The sequence below is a fragment of the Platichthys flesus genome, chromosome 21 (genome assembly GCF_949316205.1).
Source record: "Platichthys flesus chromosome 21, fPlaFle2.1, whole genome shotgun sequence".
Classification (NCBI taxonomy): domain Eukaryota; kingdom Metazoa; phylum Chordata; class Actinopteri; order Pleuronectiformes; family Pleuronectidae; genus Platichthys; species Platichthys flesus.
This window is the reverse complement of record NC_084965.1, coordinates 13,419,195-13,431,704: the sequence shown is the minus strand read 5'-3', so window position 1 is coordinate 13,431,704 and position 12,510 is coordinate 13,419,195. Positions and strand designations below refer to the sequence as shown.

At 44.4% G+C, this 12,510-nt stretch overlaps 1 protein-coding gene across 2 annotated transcripts; it reads right to left on the bottom strand.

The window, feature by feature from the left end:
- Positions 1-520: 520 nt before the first annotated feature.
- On the bottom strand, positions 521-11,744 carry gramd1c (GRAM domain containing 1c). Of its 2 annotated transcripts, XM_062379544.1 has the most exons (17): positions 11,599-11,744; positions 11,012-11,135; positions 9,988-10,088; positions 8,995-9,090; positions 8,822-8,902; positions 6,225-6,343; positions 5,984-6,140; positions 5,735-5,894; positions 5,501-5,644; positions 5,285-5,403; positions 5,052-5,194; positions 4,870-4,973; positions 4,307-4,477; positions 3,499-3,565; positions 3,175-3,294; positions 2,793-2,880; positions 521-1,655 (listed from the first exon to the last, which is right to left on the bottom strand). In XM_062379544.1, the coding sequence occupies exons 1-17, from the start codon at positions 11,692-11,694 to the stop codon at positions 1,587-1,589; spliced, it is 1,959 nt and encodes a 652-aa protein (XP_062235528.1). In that variant the 5' UTR covers positions 11,695-11,744; the 3' UTR covers positions 521-1,586. The 2 variants fall into 2 exon arrangements, with proteins under 2 accessions (XP_062235528.1, XP_062235529.1); XM_062379545.1 differs by lacking the exons at positions 8,822-8,902; positions 8,995-9,090; positions 9,988-10,088; positions 11,012-11,135; positions 11,599-11,744 and adding an exon at positions 6,854-7,153 and having other exon boundaries at positions 6,225-6,638.
- Between the last annotated feature and the right edge of the window lie 766 nt (positions 11,745-12,510).

Below are 12,510 nucleotides of genomic sequence, written 5' to 3'. Positions count from 1 at the left end.
ATGGAGTCTGTGGTTCAAGGCTGGGTTCAAGCTTCCGGGTGGAGTGCTTACCGCTGGCGACGTCACAGGAGGTGGGCTCTTTCTCTTTGCACAAACACACAGTATGAAATGAGCACACTGACGTGAACACTGATACAAAAACACACATTTCCACACATACAAGCACACACAGTCCCTCACACTGTGGTGGACAGGCCCTATAGAGAGTTTGAGGTACTCTAACTCTTTTGTTTCTATTTTCCATCTATTAATCTATCCATTCATCCTTTAAAATAAAATTCAGAGGAGCAATTTTGTTTTTCAAAACTAAATATTTACCAATTTAATCAAACCAGGTAACCTCGTCTATTCATGGGGATTTTTATTTTTAATCTGGAGCAAGACTCATCCTAAAACACGATTGTAAAATATTTTATACACCAAACAATTGATCAAATAAGTAACTAGCAGACTAATCGATAACAAGAATGATATTTCAACCCCGATAGTGTTTGTTAGACAGAAATAGTGGCAGCACAAGTGATTAAGAGATCATATTTATTACAACATTGCAATATATCTAAAACTGTACAACACAGAAACAAGGGGTGGCTCCTTAGACGTGGTTTCAAATGAGAAACGCTGAGTGAGATTCTCCAGAGAGAGTTGGGCGACATTGTAAACATAAAAAACGGCTCAAGAGAATTGTAGTTGTGTGTCACCAACAAGTGATTATAAAGAGAGACAACAACCAGCGTTCATAGATGTGACAACCCAGAACAGACTGTGTGTTATAACCTGAGATAATCCGACTGACCCAACATACACAAGAAGATAACTACAGACAAGTGTGATTATTCATGTACAGAAGACAGAGATAAATCGAACACGTCACCATCGTTTGGACTCTTGATCCAGAGCAGAGCTATAAATTAATAAAATATCTATTAAATAAGTGGCCCTCCATCAGCCAGATCTGGCACAGTAAAATTCAAAGTTTATTTCTCCGCTTGCAATCTTAAGTCAATTTAAAGTTGCAGCTCTCCCTGCAGTTAATATAGAGCAGCAATCTCATGATTACAAAAGAGAAGACAAAGTTTAAAATCCGAGCTGCATTTACCACCTTTTTTTATTAGAAAATATAATAATCTAAAAAGATATCTAAAATATAGCCTATTTGTGCAAATGTTAAAATGTGCAAATAAAAAAAAAAAATTGTGAATCAATGTTATTCAACAGCTCTGCTTCTAAGAGTTTACAGCAGTTCATTGGATGTGGTGTGAGGTCCGTCAGAATACAGTCAGGCACTTGAGGGAAGTTTCCTGAGATCCACTGCCACCGTATCGGAGACCAGTTGCAGCAGTGGCAGCAATGGGAGCAGACGATAATCCCCTGGCTCCACCGGTGGAACCAACCCTGATGTCCTTGCGTCAGTCAGTTAGCGTTTCAAAAACATCCCGACACCTGTGGCCCCGAGGCAGGCGTGTCAGGAGGTCTGGGGACGTCTTCATGGCAACATCAGCGCCAGTTGGGTCCTGCTGTCCCGTCTTTCCTCTACAGGGTGCAAGGGGGGGGGCCGGCGTTCCATGGTCATCGAATGAGGAGCGTCACTGCGGCGCTTCCGTCTGATTGGCCATGGCGAAGGTCTGTTGTAGCACGACGAGAGAGCTGCGGAGCTGTGAGGAAAGGAACAGACTCAGCAGATAAGACAAAAGATATGATGGACTCCTGCTGGCTTTAAAAGAAATCATGAAAAATCTTCACCTCTGTTTTATCAGAAGGAGATTTAGAGCAACGTGTTTTCTTCATTCAGCGATTTCCCTTCACATCATTACCGTCAACATGTTTTATTTTTGTGTCAGTCAACAACAGGATTATCAAAAACTACAGGTTTCCCCGAAACTTGGTGAAACAGCAACACGTTCGTCATTATATAGAATAAATCCTATTGTTCATCCAGGTTATAAACAACACCTATTTTCTATTTCAAGACACAGAGCAGTAATGGCCTCCTGTGCTGAAAATAAGTCACACTCGCTCTGTCTGTGTGGTGATCCGAGCTTCTCTGCTCTGTTTTGGTGGCCAGTTTCATGTCAGTGCATGCAAGCCCCTCCCTGTTTACCCATTGGCCCTCCTCACGTTCATAAAGCAAACCTCCAGCACCTATCGACAGTTATGTAAACATGACACCCGGTTGGTCACGATCGTTTCCGAGCCTTTCTTCCCACACGGTGACGTCTCTCCGAGCAAAACAAACGCTGTGAGCACACCTCCACAGTGCGGTTCCATCAGAAACACAACGGCTGGTGAAGTTTGCATGTGACATCTAGAGGAGATGAATATTGTACATAAAACCTTTGATTAATAGAAAATCATGTGGTTTCGTTTTGGATTCCGCAACTATGTATCCTTGTAATCTGACAAAGTAGGTGTTCAACACACTTTGCTGTATTATTTAAAAAAAAAAAATTGGGTTGCTATAATAACCAAATGAAATCATAGGGATCATATTTGTCCGTCTTAGAAATGGACGATGCCTTCTTACTCCTGACTTGCATTAAAGTCCACACTGGCCGACACCTCAGCCAGTGCAGTCTCAAAAGGTTGCACATCTTCTGCAGGGCAAAAGACTACAAAACTATTTTCTTACTGAAAAGGCTCTGCACATTTAAATATCATCTTTTGCCAGATTAAAGTGCATCATGTTGTTTTGGTGATTTTGTCCAGATTCCAGTCACAAAACTAGAATGGTAGCATTTTGCAGAGGAGCAAGGAAACGCTCCACTCACAGCCTAATTTCAGCTCTGACTCACCTGCTCTAAAAGGTTGATGGAGTCCTGCAGTACATTCTTCAGAAGGTACAGCTCGTCCCCGGTTCTGTGCACAGGGCCCTGGACCAAGCTGTCAAACAAGGTAAAAAACAGAGAGCTCTGAAAAAACTGAAATAAAGTGGAGGAAATGAAGTGGAGAAAATGCGTGTAGAAGGTCAAGAGTAGAGTACAGGAGCGCTGATGGAAGACGGTCACACGCACTCACTCACTGAGGCCGGTTTAAACATTGTGAGTCATTTGTACAAGACCTCACTTGTATGTGGGTCGCTTAAACGCTGCAGATAATGACAACAACAACGAAAAGATGGAGGAACTAACTCCTTTCATCTCTCCACCCACACACCAGGACAACTACTTATCTGACCTGGCCTCGCTCCTCTCCCTCAGGCGATGCTTTGTGCTCAGGTACATGCGGTGGGCTATGTCCTCCATGGCCCACAGCTTGAAGAACAGGCCCAGATTCAGCAGCGTCAGAATCAACAAACTGGGAGAGACAAAAAGAATTGTGATTAAAGTATATACACTGGTGTGCACAGCAGCACCAATACCAGAAATCACCATAGACGAAATTGAGATATAATGACTTATCCACTCAACAATAGTTCTCAGCTAGTTTTTAAAAAGTACGGGTGCAATTTACAATTGTCATAGCCAGGTTGTTTCACATGTTTCCAGGTTGTTTACTCACATCAGACTCATCCCAGCCACTATCGTTGTCATGTTCCATCCGCCCGACCCTTTCATTTCCATGGGGCCTGGAAAACAATCGGACAGATCAATAAATGAGAGATTTTCTTTCCTAAATGCTGCAGTTTGAAAAACAGTTTGAAAAACTGCAGCATATATGAGACATTTTGGTTTGCAACATTTTGCTGGTTTCCTGCCAGCGGTGTTCGAGATTTTGCAACAACTTGAGATATACAAGTTGCAGTTGTCTGGGTGTGGCACCAGAGTGGCACCAGATAAGACGGTGATGTGCAATGGTGAGATAGGGGATTTTCAGCAGTTTCACCTTCGCTTTTCAAGTCTTTGTCAACACTTTGAGCGTTTGTTGTTGAGGTAGAAGCAACTGGGATAATTTAATGGCGTCACATGGAGTGAAGTTGTCCCGAAGTTAAACATTTACACATGTTAAACTGATATTTGCAGAGAGACTTTTTTTTTGCATAAACACTATAAAAAAAGGGAAAACAGGCGGCCTGGATCTAGTGAGTGCATCTAAAGATCACCGACATGTTACACTTTGGGTTTTGTTTTTCGATTGGAAGGAATCAGTGTATCCAGTATTTGGGCTGATAACATTGTGTGTTCATGTGGTGTCGGAATAACCGGAAAAATGTGTTAACGACTGGGAAAATTAAACAAGAACACACCAAGGTCAGAACAACTACTTCATAACTTGGGGAATAGGACCCTCTGGCTGCAGCTTCATTAATAGCAGTGAGACATCCACAATTTGCCGAAGCTGCTCCTTCAAATTGACATTAGTCACGTACCCATGTTGCCATCTCTGTGCTGCTCTGGATCTTGTCCATACTGCTTGTTGGGCTTCATGTGCTCCAGCTGCGTCCGGCTGTACGTTCTCCTCCTCCTCCGCAGCCCACCCATCTTCCCTGGGTCGCCACCTCCCTGATTCAGCTCGGCCTCCTCCTCCAGCAGCTCCGATTCTGTTTGGTGTCATCACACGGCCACAAATATGGAAAAACACAATTATTGGACAGATTCGGGTGCGTTAACTCCAGTGTGTTGCAAAGCCAGAAAGAAATTCACTCTAGACACTGTTTTCTCAACGGGTGACTATAAAAACACACACAAAAAAAACTTTAATCATACGTTATTCATGAAGGTTTCCTGTTAAAGCTTCACTGATAAGAGCAGCTGCAGTGTGCTTCGGGAAGTAATGCTTGTTATCTTCACTTTTATGGCGTCAGCTGACTGTCGTGCTCTTTCCGAGTACTTGACAGCACCGTTGTTATATGTTGCTCAGCAGCAGAGCCGGCGAATGAAAGAGGACGAGGGAAGTGCTCTCGGCTGTGAGCGAGCTGCGCTTTCTACTCACCGAGGTGTCTGAAATTTTCCTCTATGCTGCTCCAGGAGTGTTTAGTGATGAAGGACTTGACCAGGCCCCACGGCTGCTTCTTATACTTCAAATCGGTGTAGACGCTGGAGACACAATATGAGTTTTAAAAGCGGGCATATAGAAAATATGAAAATCAGCAGATCATTTACAGGACACCTCACCTCAGACGGCACTTCCGCTTGGAGCAACTCTTGATGCAGTATCTGTTGACGGTATAGAAGTAATCGTGATAAGGAATGTCGTGAGCGTACACCTCACAGTCCACGAGGTAATGCTGACCATCACTGGATTCTTTGTACAGCGTCTGGAAGACAAATGGAGGACGACAGTGAGACATCAGTCACACAGGAACGCGTCTTTTCATGTGTTCGAGGGCGCGACAACACAAACCCACCTGGTTCTCTGTGGCCGCGGAGAACTTGCCAATCAGAGGGTTGCTGATGGTCACTGTGTAGTTCAGGCTCCTCTTCATGTTTCCCGAGGCGTCTTTCTGCCAGGCGGAGAAGGAGGGATCTGAAAGCACGAAAAGGGCCGGACGTGGCAGCTTCGATTAGGCGGAGCAGGAGAGGGAGTTCCATTTCGGGACGGGAAGAAAATGAATGGGCCTTACTGGTTATCTTCCTGACGCCCATAAACCTGCGGATGAAGCTGGAGTCGGTGAAGATGAGCTCGAACATCTTGCTGGCGCTGATGTGGAAGACCTTGTTCAAGTTGACCCGACCCTGCACCTGGGTCAGACCCACTCGCTCCTCCACTGACAAAATCAAGAGAAAAGCATTGAAATATCACAAAGTACATGCACTCAAATATCCTCCAGTGCCTGGGGTTGGGGCTTTTTTCTAACCTTCTTCAATGCTCTCTGAACAGCTCTGCTCAGAGTCGCCATTCTCATTGGCGTTGAGGTCGAGGGACAGCGAGGAGCGCTTGGAGGCCCGTTCTGGTGCCAGGCGGTCCAGCGAGGGGGCAGGGCTGCGGCGCTGGGTCGGGGTGTTCCGAGAGTCATCCTACAGGAGAGGGATATTTAAAAGTTGAGCCGTTGAAATATTTGGATATGCGCAAGGCAAACAGGAGAGGGTTAGTCTACTTTAAATACCATGTTTGCTGAATTCTGCGAGCTAAAAGGGGAAGGCACATCCTCCCCCTGAGGGGTGGAGGTGTCTAAGGGCCCATGCTCCGGCACAGGCAGGCGCAGGGAAGGGGGCCGCTCCAACCTGCCGGTACCGTCATCCCCACCGGGCCTCGCTGTCAGGCTGCAGGCAAACAGGAGGCGTCAATATACACATTGCCAACCCATTATAATTGTGTGTGATCATGGGGAGGCCCAGTGTGCTCACCTGTTCTGCATGTTTAATTCCGACGCTATCTGCAGGCACTCCATCTCCTCATGGCTCAGGCCCAGGTCGTGCCCATAATGCTGTTTCACCATCTGCCAAAACTCCGGGCAGGTCAGAGGCTGAAAAGGAAAAAAGGTGGAGAGGTCATGGGGGGCACGGAGGTGTCCAGCGGGAGGCTGGGTTGGAAATATGCTCCTGCAGAAACATAAAACCGTAACGTGAAGACAAAAAACACAGGGTTGTGTGTTACCAGGAAACATCCACACAGTAAAATGTAATCTTATCTCTGTACGTGACAACCGACCTCCAAACATTATTGTCCCTCTGAGACGCTTGGATACTCATCTGACATTTTTTGTGTTTGGACAGGACGACAGAAGCTCAATCTCACCACGAAGAAACGAACAAGTTCATCTGAAATATATTTAGGATCGAATAAAACCATCTGGAGCCACACGTGTTCAGAGGGATTGTTCAGTTTTGACACAAAAACAAAGTCTCCACTAACAGGAAATGTAACCAGCCTCTATAATTCCAGTGTTATTAAGACTTCTTAAACCGTATGGAAGCGCAAACAGTTTCTATAACAATTACCACGAGTGGGGTCCATTCCCACGGGCTTCACTTACTTGTCGGTGGGCATGTCCCCGCGTCTGTGAGCTCGAAGCGGCCGTCACGCACTGATCTCTAACCTGAACCCAGTCGCATTCAGGAAGTCCTACTACTGATCCTCCTCCTCCTCCTCCTCCTCCTCCTCCGCTTGTTCGAGCCGCCCCGATTTGTTTTTTCTAACAGCGAGATAAAAGTCAACAAGAGCCCGTTCCACCTGTCGAAAGTCCGGTTCACGATCAGGTAGAAGTGACACTCCGCTGTGAGTGTCACTTCTAAAAAGACGAGGCGTCAAGTGCGCACCGTGCGTCCTTTGGTTCGGAGGCGCGACCCCCCCCCCCCCCCCCCTTCTCCTCCTCTTCCTCCTCCTCCTCTTCCTCCTCCTCCATGCAAACCGATGCCACACCTGCAGGTCATTGAACTTTCCGCGCTGCCGTTGTCACAGGCCCGAAGCTGTTTGTGCTCCGGATCCCAGCAGACACACTTCCCCGCGGGGAGGCTGCCGCTACACAGCCCTTGAGCGACAAGAGCTGGGAGGAGTAATGACTGCCTGGAGTTCATTATCCAACTACCATCAAATAGACCCCAAGCAGCAATGTTTGCTTTTTTTCAAAAGGATTATGATGACGTCTCATATTTCTTATAGTGTAGCCTCTGCAATTACTCAGACAACAGCAATAAAACAGAAAACGGCCCACCATCAAACATGTATAGAACATGGATCCAGGCCCTGTTTAAATTCCACACCAAATTAATCCACATCCACCAAGTTTCATTGTATTCCATCCAGTAGTTCTCATATGGAACCACATTTCAAGATTTTAACCTGCACCAAGTTGCACATGAATAATAAATACTAGTCCCCTAAATACGACTGAATTTTCCATAAAACATGAACCATTCTTTAAGGAATCAAGGAAAATGTCAGAATGTTAAAGAAAGTGAAATTAAAAAAAAATCCTGATTCAGATCTGCCCCAAAGTTTCGTGTTTAACTGTCCAGAGGTTTTCAATCCTGACAACTATACTTTACTGGCTGCAGTAAATACATCCTGCCTGCTCCATGTTAGCAGATGGGACATGGGCAAACAAAGTCTACATATACATATATTTTTATTTTCTGGTTTGGTTGGAGGGAGCTCTCTCTTGTGGCTCCATCCCCTGATCTCCACTGTGCAGACTCTGGCTCAAAATGCAGAAGATGACAGCGTTTGTATATTTTGGCTTTATTTGTGGATCGTGGAGAAGCGTCAGACATCTTTATTTACAGTCTATGGCTTCGATCCGTTTCCAATTTGTTTTAACGATTCAAGCATTTATGCTTTAACTGACAGCTTTTTACTTTCAAACTGATTGATTGAAATAATCCCAATATCACTTTAACCGTTTCAAATGACAGCTAATTTCACTTCTCTAATCTTCAGCTGTTTTCCAACAGTTTGCATCTCTTTCTCTTCACGTTGGCCTCATTTCAGGTGTTTAACTCCTCAGCCAAGTCCTCTGCTTCACAGTCAAGCTGACATTTCAGCCTCCAGTAGGGAACTGTCAAACTACCTCTCCGGGCCAATAACATTTCCTGACCTTTTGACATATTAAAGGTGTTTGCTCCTGTAGTTTTTAGCCTGAGCGTGCACACTTACAGTTTCAAAGTGATCTCACCTGATTTATTGTGTCTTGTCTATGTGCGTTTACAGCACAAAGGCCTTGGTGAGAGATGGCCGAGCTGATCTCCGTTGTACACGAAGGTTAGTTGTTCCAAACACAAAGTTACACCGTACATTGAACAGTAAATACAAGCTTCTGTCTTTCGAACCCATGAGCAAACCCTGCTGCTGCTGCTGTGTGCAGATCTTTACCCTCTGGCCAACAGCAGAGCAGCGCTGATAACCTCTCATTGAGACAGTATGTCAGAGGGATGTGTACTCTGGACACATCAGATAAGTGCAGCAGGGAACTGGGGTAAAGCCACAGACGTGCCGGCTGCTTTACCTTGTTCAGCAGCGTGTTCTGCCACATGCGGAAAACCGTCTGGTAGCTTTTCTCTCTCGCCGAGAAGGAGGTGAGGAAGAACTGAGGGGGAAGACGTGAAAAGAAAACAGTCATAAATCATGTGCTTGTCACGCAATGTCTGCTTTTGACTCTTTTCCAACACTGTCTTATACCTTCTCTGTGCCCATGCAGATCTGGATCGCATTGGGAATCAGCCGCGCCGTTTTCTCTCGGCTCATCGTCGTGATGTCTTTCAGGGTCAGTGTGATCTATGAGAGGTCAAAGGTCACAACGCGGGCTAATCAAAAGGAGAAAATAAAGCAGGGAAACTGCAGATAGCATTTCTAGACTGGATTTATTTAGTGATCACGTCTGGTAACGACTCTTACAAGGAGGTGTGAGGGGCTCTCAGCAGTGAGTTGATCTGACGCTGTATCGTGTGGCTGACTGAGTCTCAAGTGGAGCAATTAGTGAATCCCTCCTGTTATTCTTCCTTTAGCACCCGGGCTCTGTGAGTCCTGCAATCTGTTGCATCCGATTGCAAAATGTTGCATCTTAGAGGTCTGATACAAACAACTGAAATACATGCTTTAGATTCTGTAAAGTTTAATCAGCTCATCATCATCATCTCTAATTCTAGGGCTGTTATTATGATGTAGCATCCAGTCAAAGGGGCTGAAAAACATTATTGACTCTAACTGTTTTAATCTACTGCTTTAGGGTTGATCTTTCATTTAAAAATGACTCCAATATCCTGAACGATTGTCTTGAACTTCGAGGAAGTAAAAAGTAGGTGAAGGTAAGAAAAAGTAGTTAACTACGGTGGCCCTGAAGTGCAAATCACAATGGAAAATAACAAATACGAAAAACCACAAATCACAACCGCAAATATAAAAACACAATGAAAAATGAAAACCATGATAGAATGTAAGAAAAACACAAAAGGTAGAGGATAGTATTGTTGTGTTTTGTGATTTGCAATCCAGCGCCCCTGAAACAAACTATGAAATCATCATTGAAATGTAAATATTACAGTAAAGAGGATGAACGAATAGAATCATTTGAAGTTATACATTTCTGTAATGGTTTGCTTCATCCACATGCGACGTGAACGTGTGACAACCACACACCTCCTCCCTCTGTCTCTCACCCTGTCCTATTATTACCTTGGTGCCCCGAAACACATTGCTGTAGAAACAGAGCCAATTCTCCGACAGGTAGAGGCGTCCCTGGAGGAGGATTTCCCTCTGGAGCGCACATGGGTAGTCTGAGGAGAAAGATATTTGGAGCTGGTGAATCATTAATACAGATGAGTGGGCCTGAGGTGGTGTATGACACACAATTTTTTTTCAAAACAGCTCAGTGTAGTAGGATATTGTTTTGTTATCTTGTTGAGTGTATGTGTGTACAGATGAAATGTGCACTGTTTATTTTGAGCATTGGATTAAACATTTCTTAACAGGGCTTGCGCATTTGAATTTTTCAAGGAACAAGACTATTTCCCAGCAGATATTTTACTTTTTCATGACACGAAAAATTTAACATTTGTGATTAATACTAAGCATTAATTCCAAAGTGCAGTGGCCCTGAAGTGAAAAACACAATTAGTAAATCACAAAACTGATTTTTTATCTAATTTCTGTTCAGAAAAAAAATCTAATCAGCAACGTACCAGGCTGTTTTCTAATTTGCTGGTGTATTGTTTTTCAATTTGATGTTCCTTTTTGTAAATATGTTGTTTTCATGGTTGTCTTTAATTTGTTGTTGTGTTTTATTTTCTTATTTGCTGTATTGTGTTGATTGCCGATGCGTTTTCTTTGTTGTTGTGATTTGCACTGCAGGGCCAACACAAATAATTAAAAGACAAATGAAAGCCCTATGAGATGGAAGATTTCTCTCTGAACACAAAATGCATTAAATGGTCTTAAAAAAAAGAACTTAAAGAAGTTGTATACATATTTTCCTACATATTTTAAAACCGGATTTTTATGGAAATGGATCCTAGATGTCCCATTTCACATTTGTGTAAAATGATTTAAGAGCCTGTTCCACCCAAACTAGTGCAACATTTGGAATAATATATGGACACTGTATTTTCATGGCATTTCAAAGCAGCTGCATGTTACACAATGACATTAGTATCTGGTTTAAGAGGTCACACCATCAGAAGGGACATCCAACAGAACTCACCCACTATGAGTCTCTCTGACTCCGGCAGCTCTTTGAACAGCTTCTTAAACTCATCATATTTCTGCTTGTAGGTCGGCAGAGGAGTCGTAGGTGCGGCGAGACACTGGGCCTGAGGGTCAGAGCTCTGGTGGAAGAGAAGGGGAACATTACTGACACCGAGACGAAGACATTACAAGTTCATAGGATTTGTTCTCTCTTTGTAGAGAGGACAAGATTGACTGATAAGCACGGACACAACTAACCCTAACCCTAACCCTAACCCAACATCTGACCAGAGATCAGAGGGAGGCAGACAGACACAGTGAGACTGTGGAAATTTGTTTGTTTGGATGATCATTAGTCTTCTGGGCTTTGCATGAGAGGCACAGCAGAAATCCCACTTGTATGAGGTGATGGTGTAATGAAGCTGAGCCACAAGAGGGCAGTGGAAGTTTTTCCCATGTCATAGTTTATCATTACTTACTGAGTGAATGGAGTGAATGATATCAAAGATCAAATGGTTTAAATGTCACATACAAGCAACATTCATGACTTAAAGCAGCAGCAGCTTTCAATGTACAGAGGGGGAGATTAGTAGTTTTACTTACATCTTCATCAGAGCTCCATGTGACATCCACCATTGATGTGGTGTCATCTGTGATATCATCACTGCCCAGTCCTGACCGGCTGGATACCTGCTCCATCTGCTCGGCTGCCCTGCTCACATCCAAATAGAGACAAAGATCTGCAACAGATTGTCAAGTTTCGACCGTTATTTTAAGGGTTTAGGTTGAAACACGTTGTCCTCAAACAGGGACATCCAGCAGCAGCAGCACCTAAGGGGTGGTAATTATCACTGCAGCAGAACTGGTTTGACTGGGAGGACTGCTCAGGGAGTTAACTCATACCTATGAACGCAAGCTTGGCACTAATGACTCTCATTGAGCACAGCCATGGGGCGTAATGAGGTGGAGACACCGCGCAAAACAGATTTGTGTTACAGTGGGAAAACAGAAGAATCCAGTAATAACTCAGCATAAAAGGAAAACGACCCACGAGCCAACATCTCTCATCGTAGTGATCTAAACTCGATACTTGATTAAATGACTATCAGCCATGTAACGACGTCCAGCGTGTGAATAAAACGCCTTTACGCACGGTGCCATGAGCGCACGGGTGCGCCATGGCTTCAGCAAGTCTCCACACGCGCATGATCCGAGACAAATCTGCTCTCGTCAGTGACTTACCTGGCACGGAACGGACCCAGGATTTCCTTTAAGTGTGTGTGCGTGTGTGCGCGAGATAAAGTTGCCACAGGGAGACACAGCTCGTCCCTCACAGCTCTGAGAGAAGTGCGCTGCAGGTGCATGTCACCAACATACTTTAAAGGGAGTTGTCACCTCGTTGGTGACGCTCATTGGTCTCGATGCAACTGGCCAATGGTTCAAAAATGATCTCTCCCTTAGGGTTAGGATCATGTTGATTCTAATTATAGATAGGTGCTTTTTATTCCAACTAAC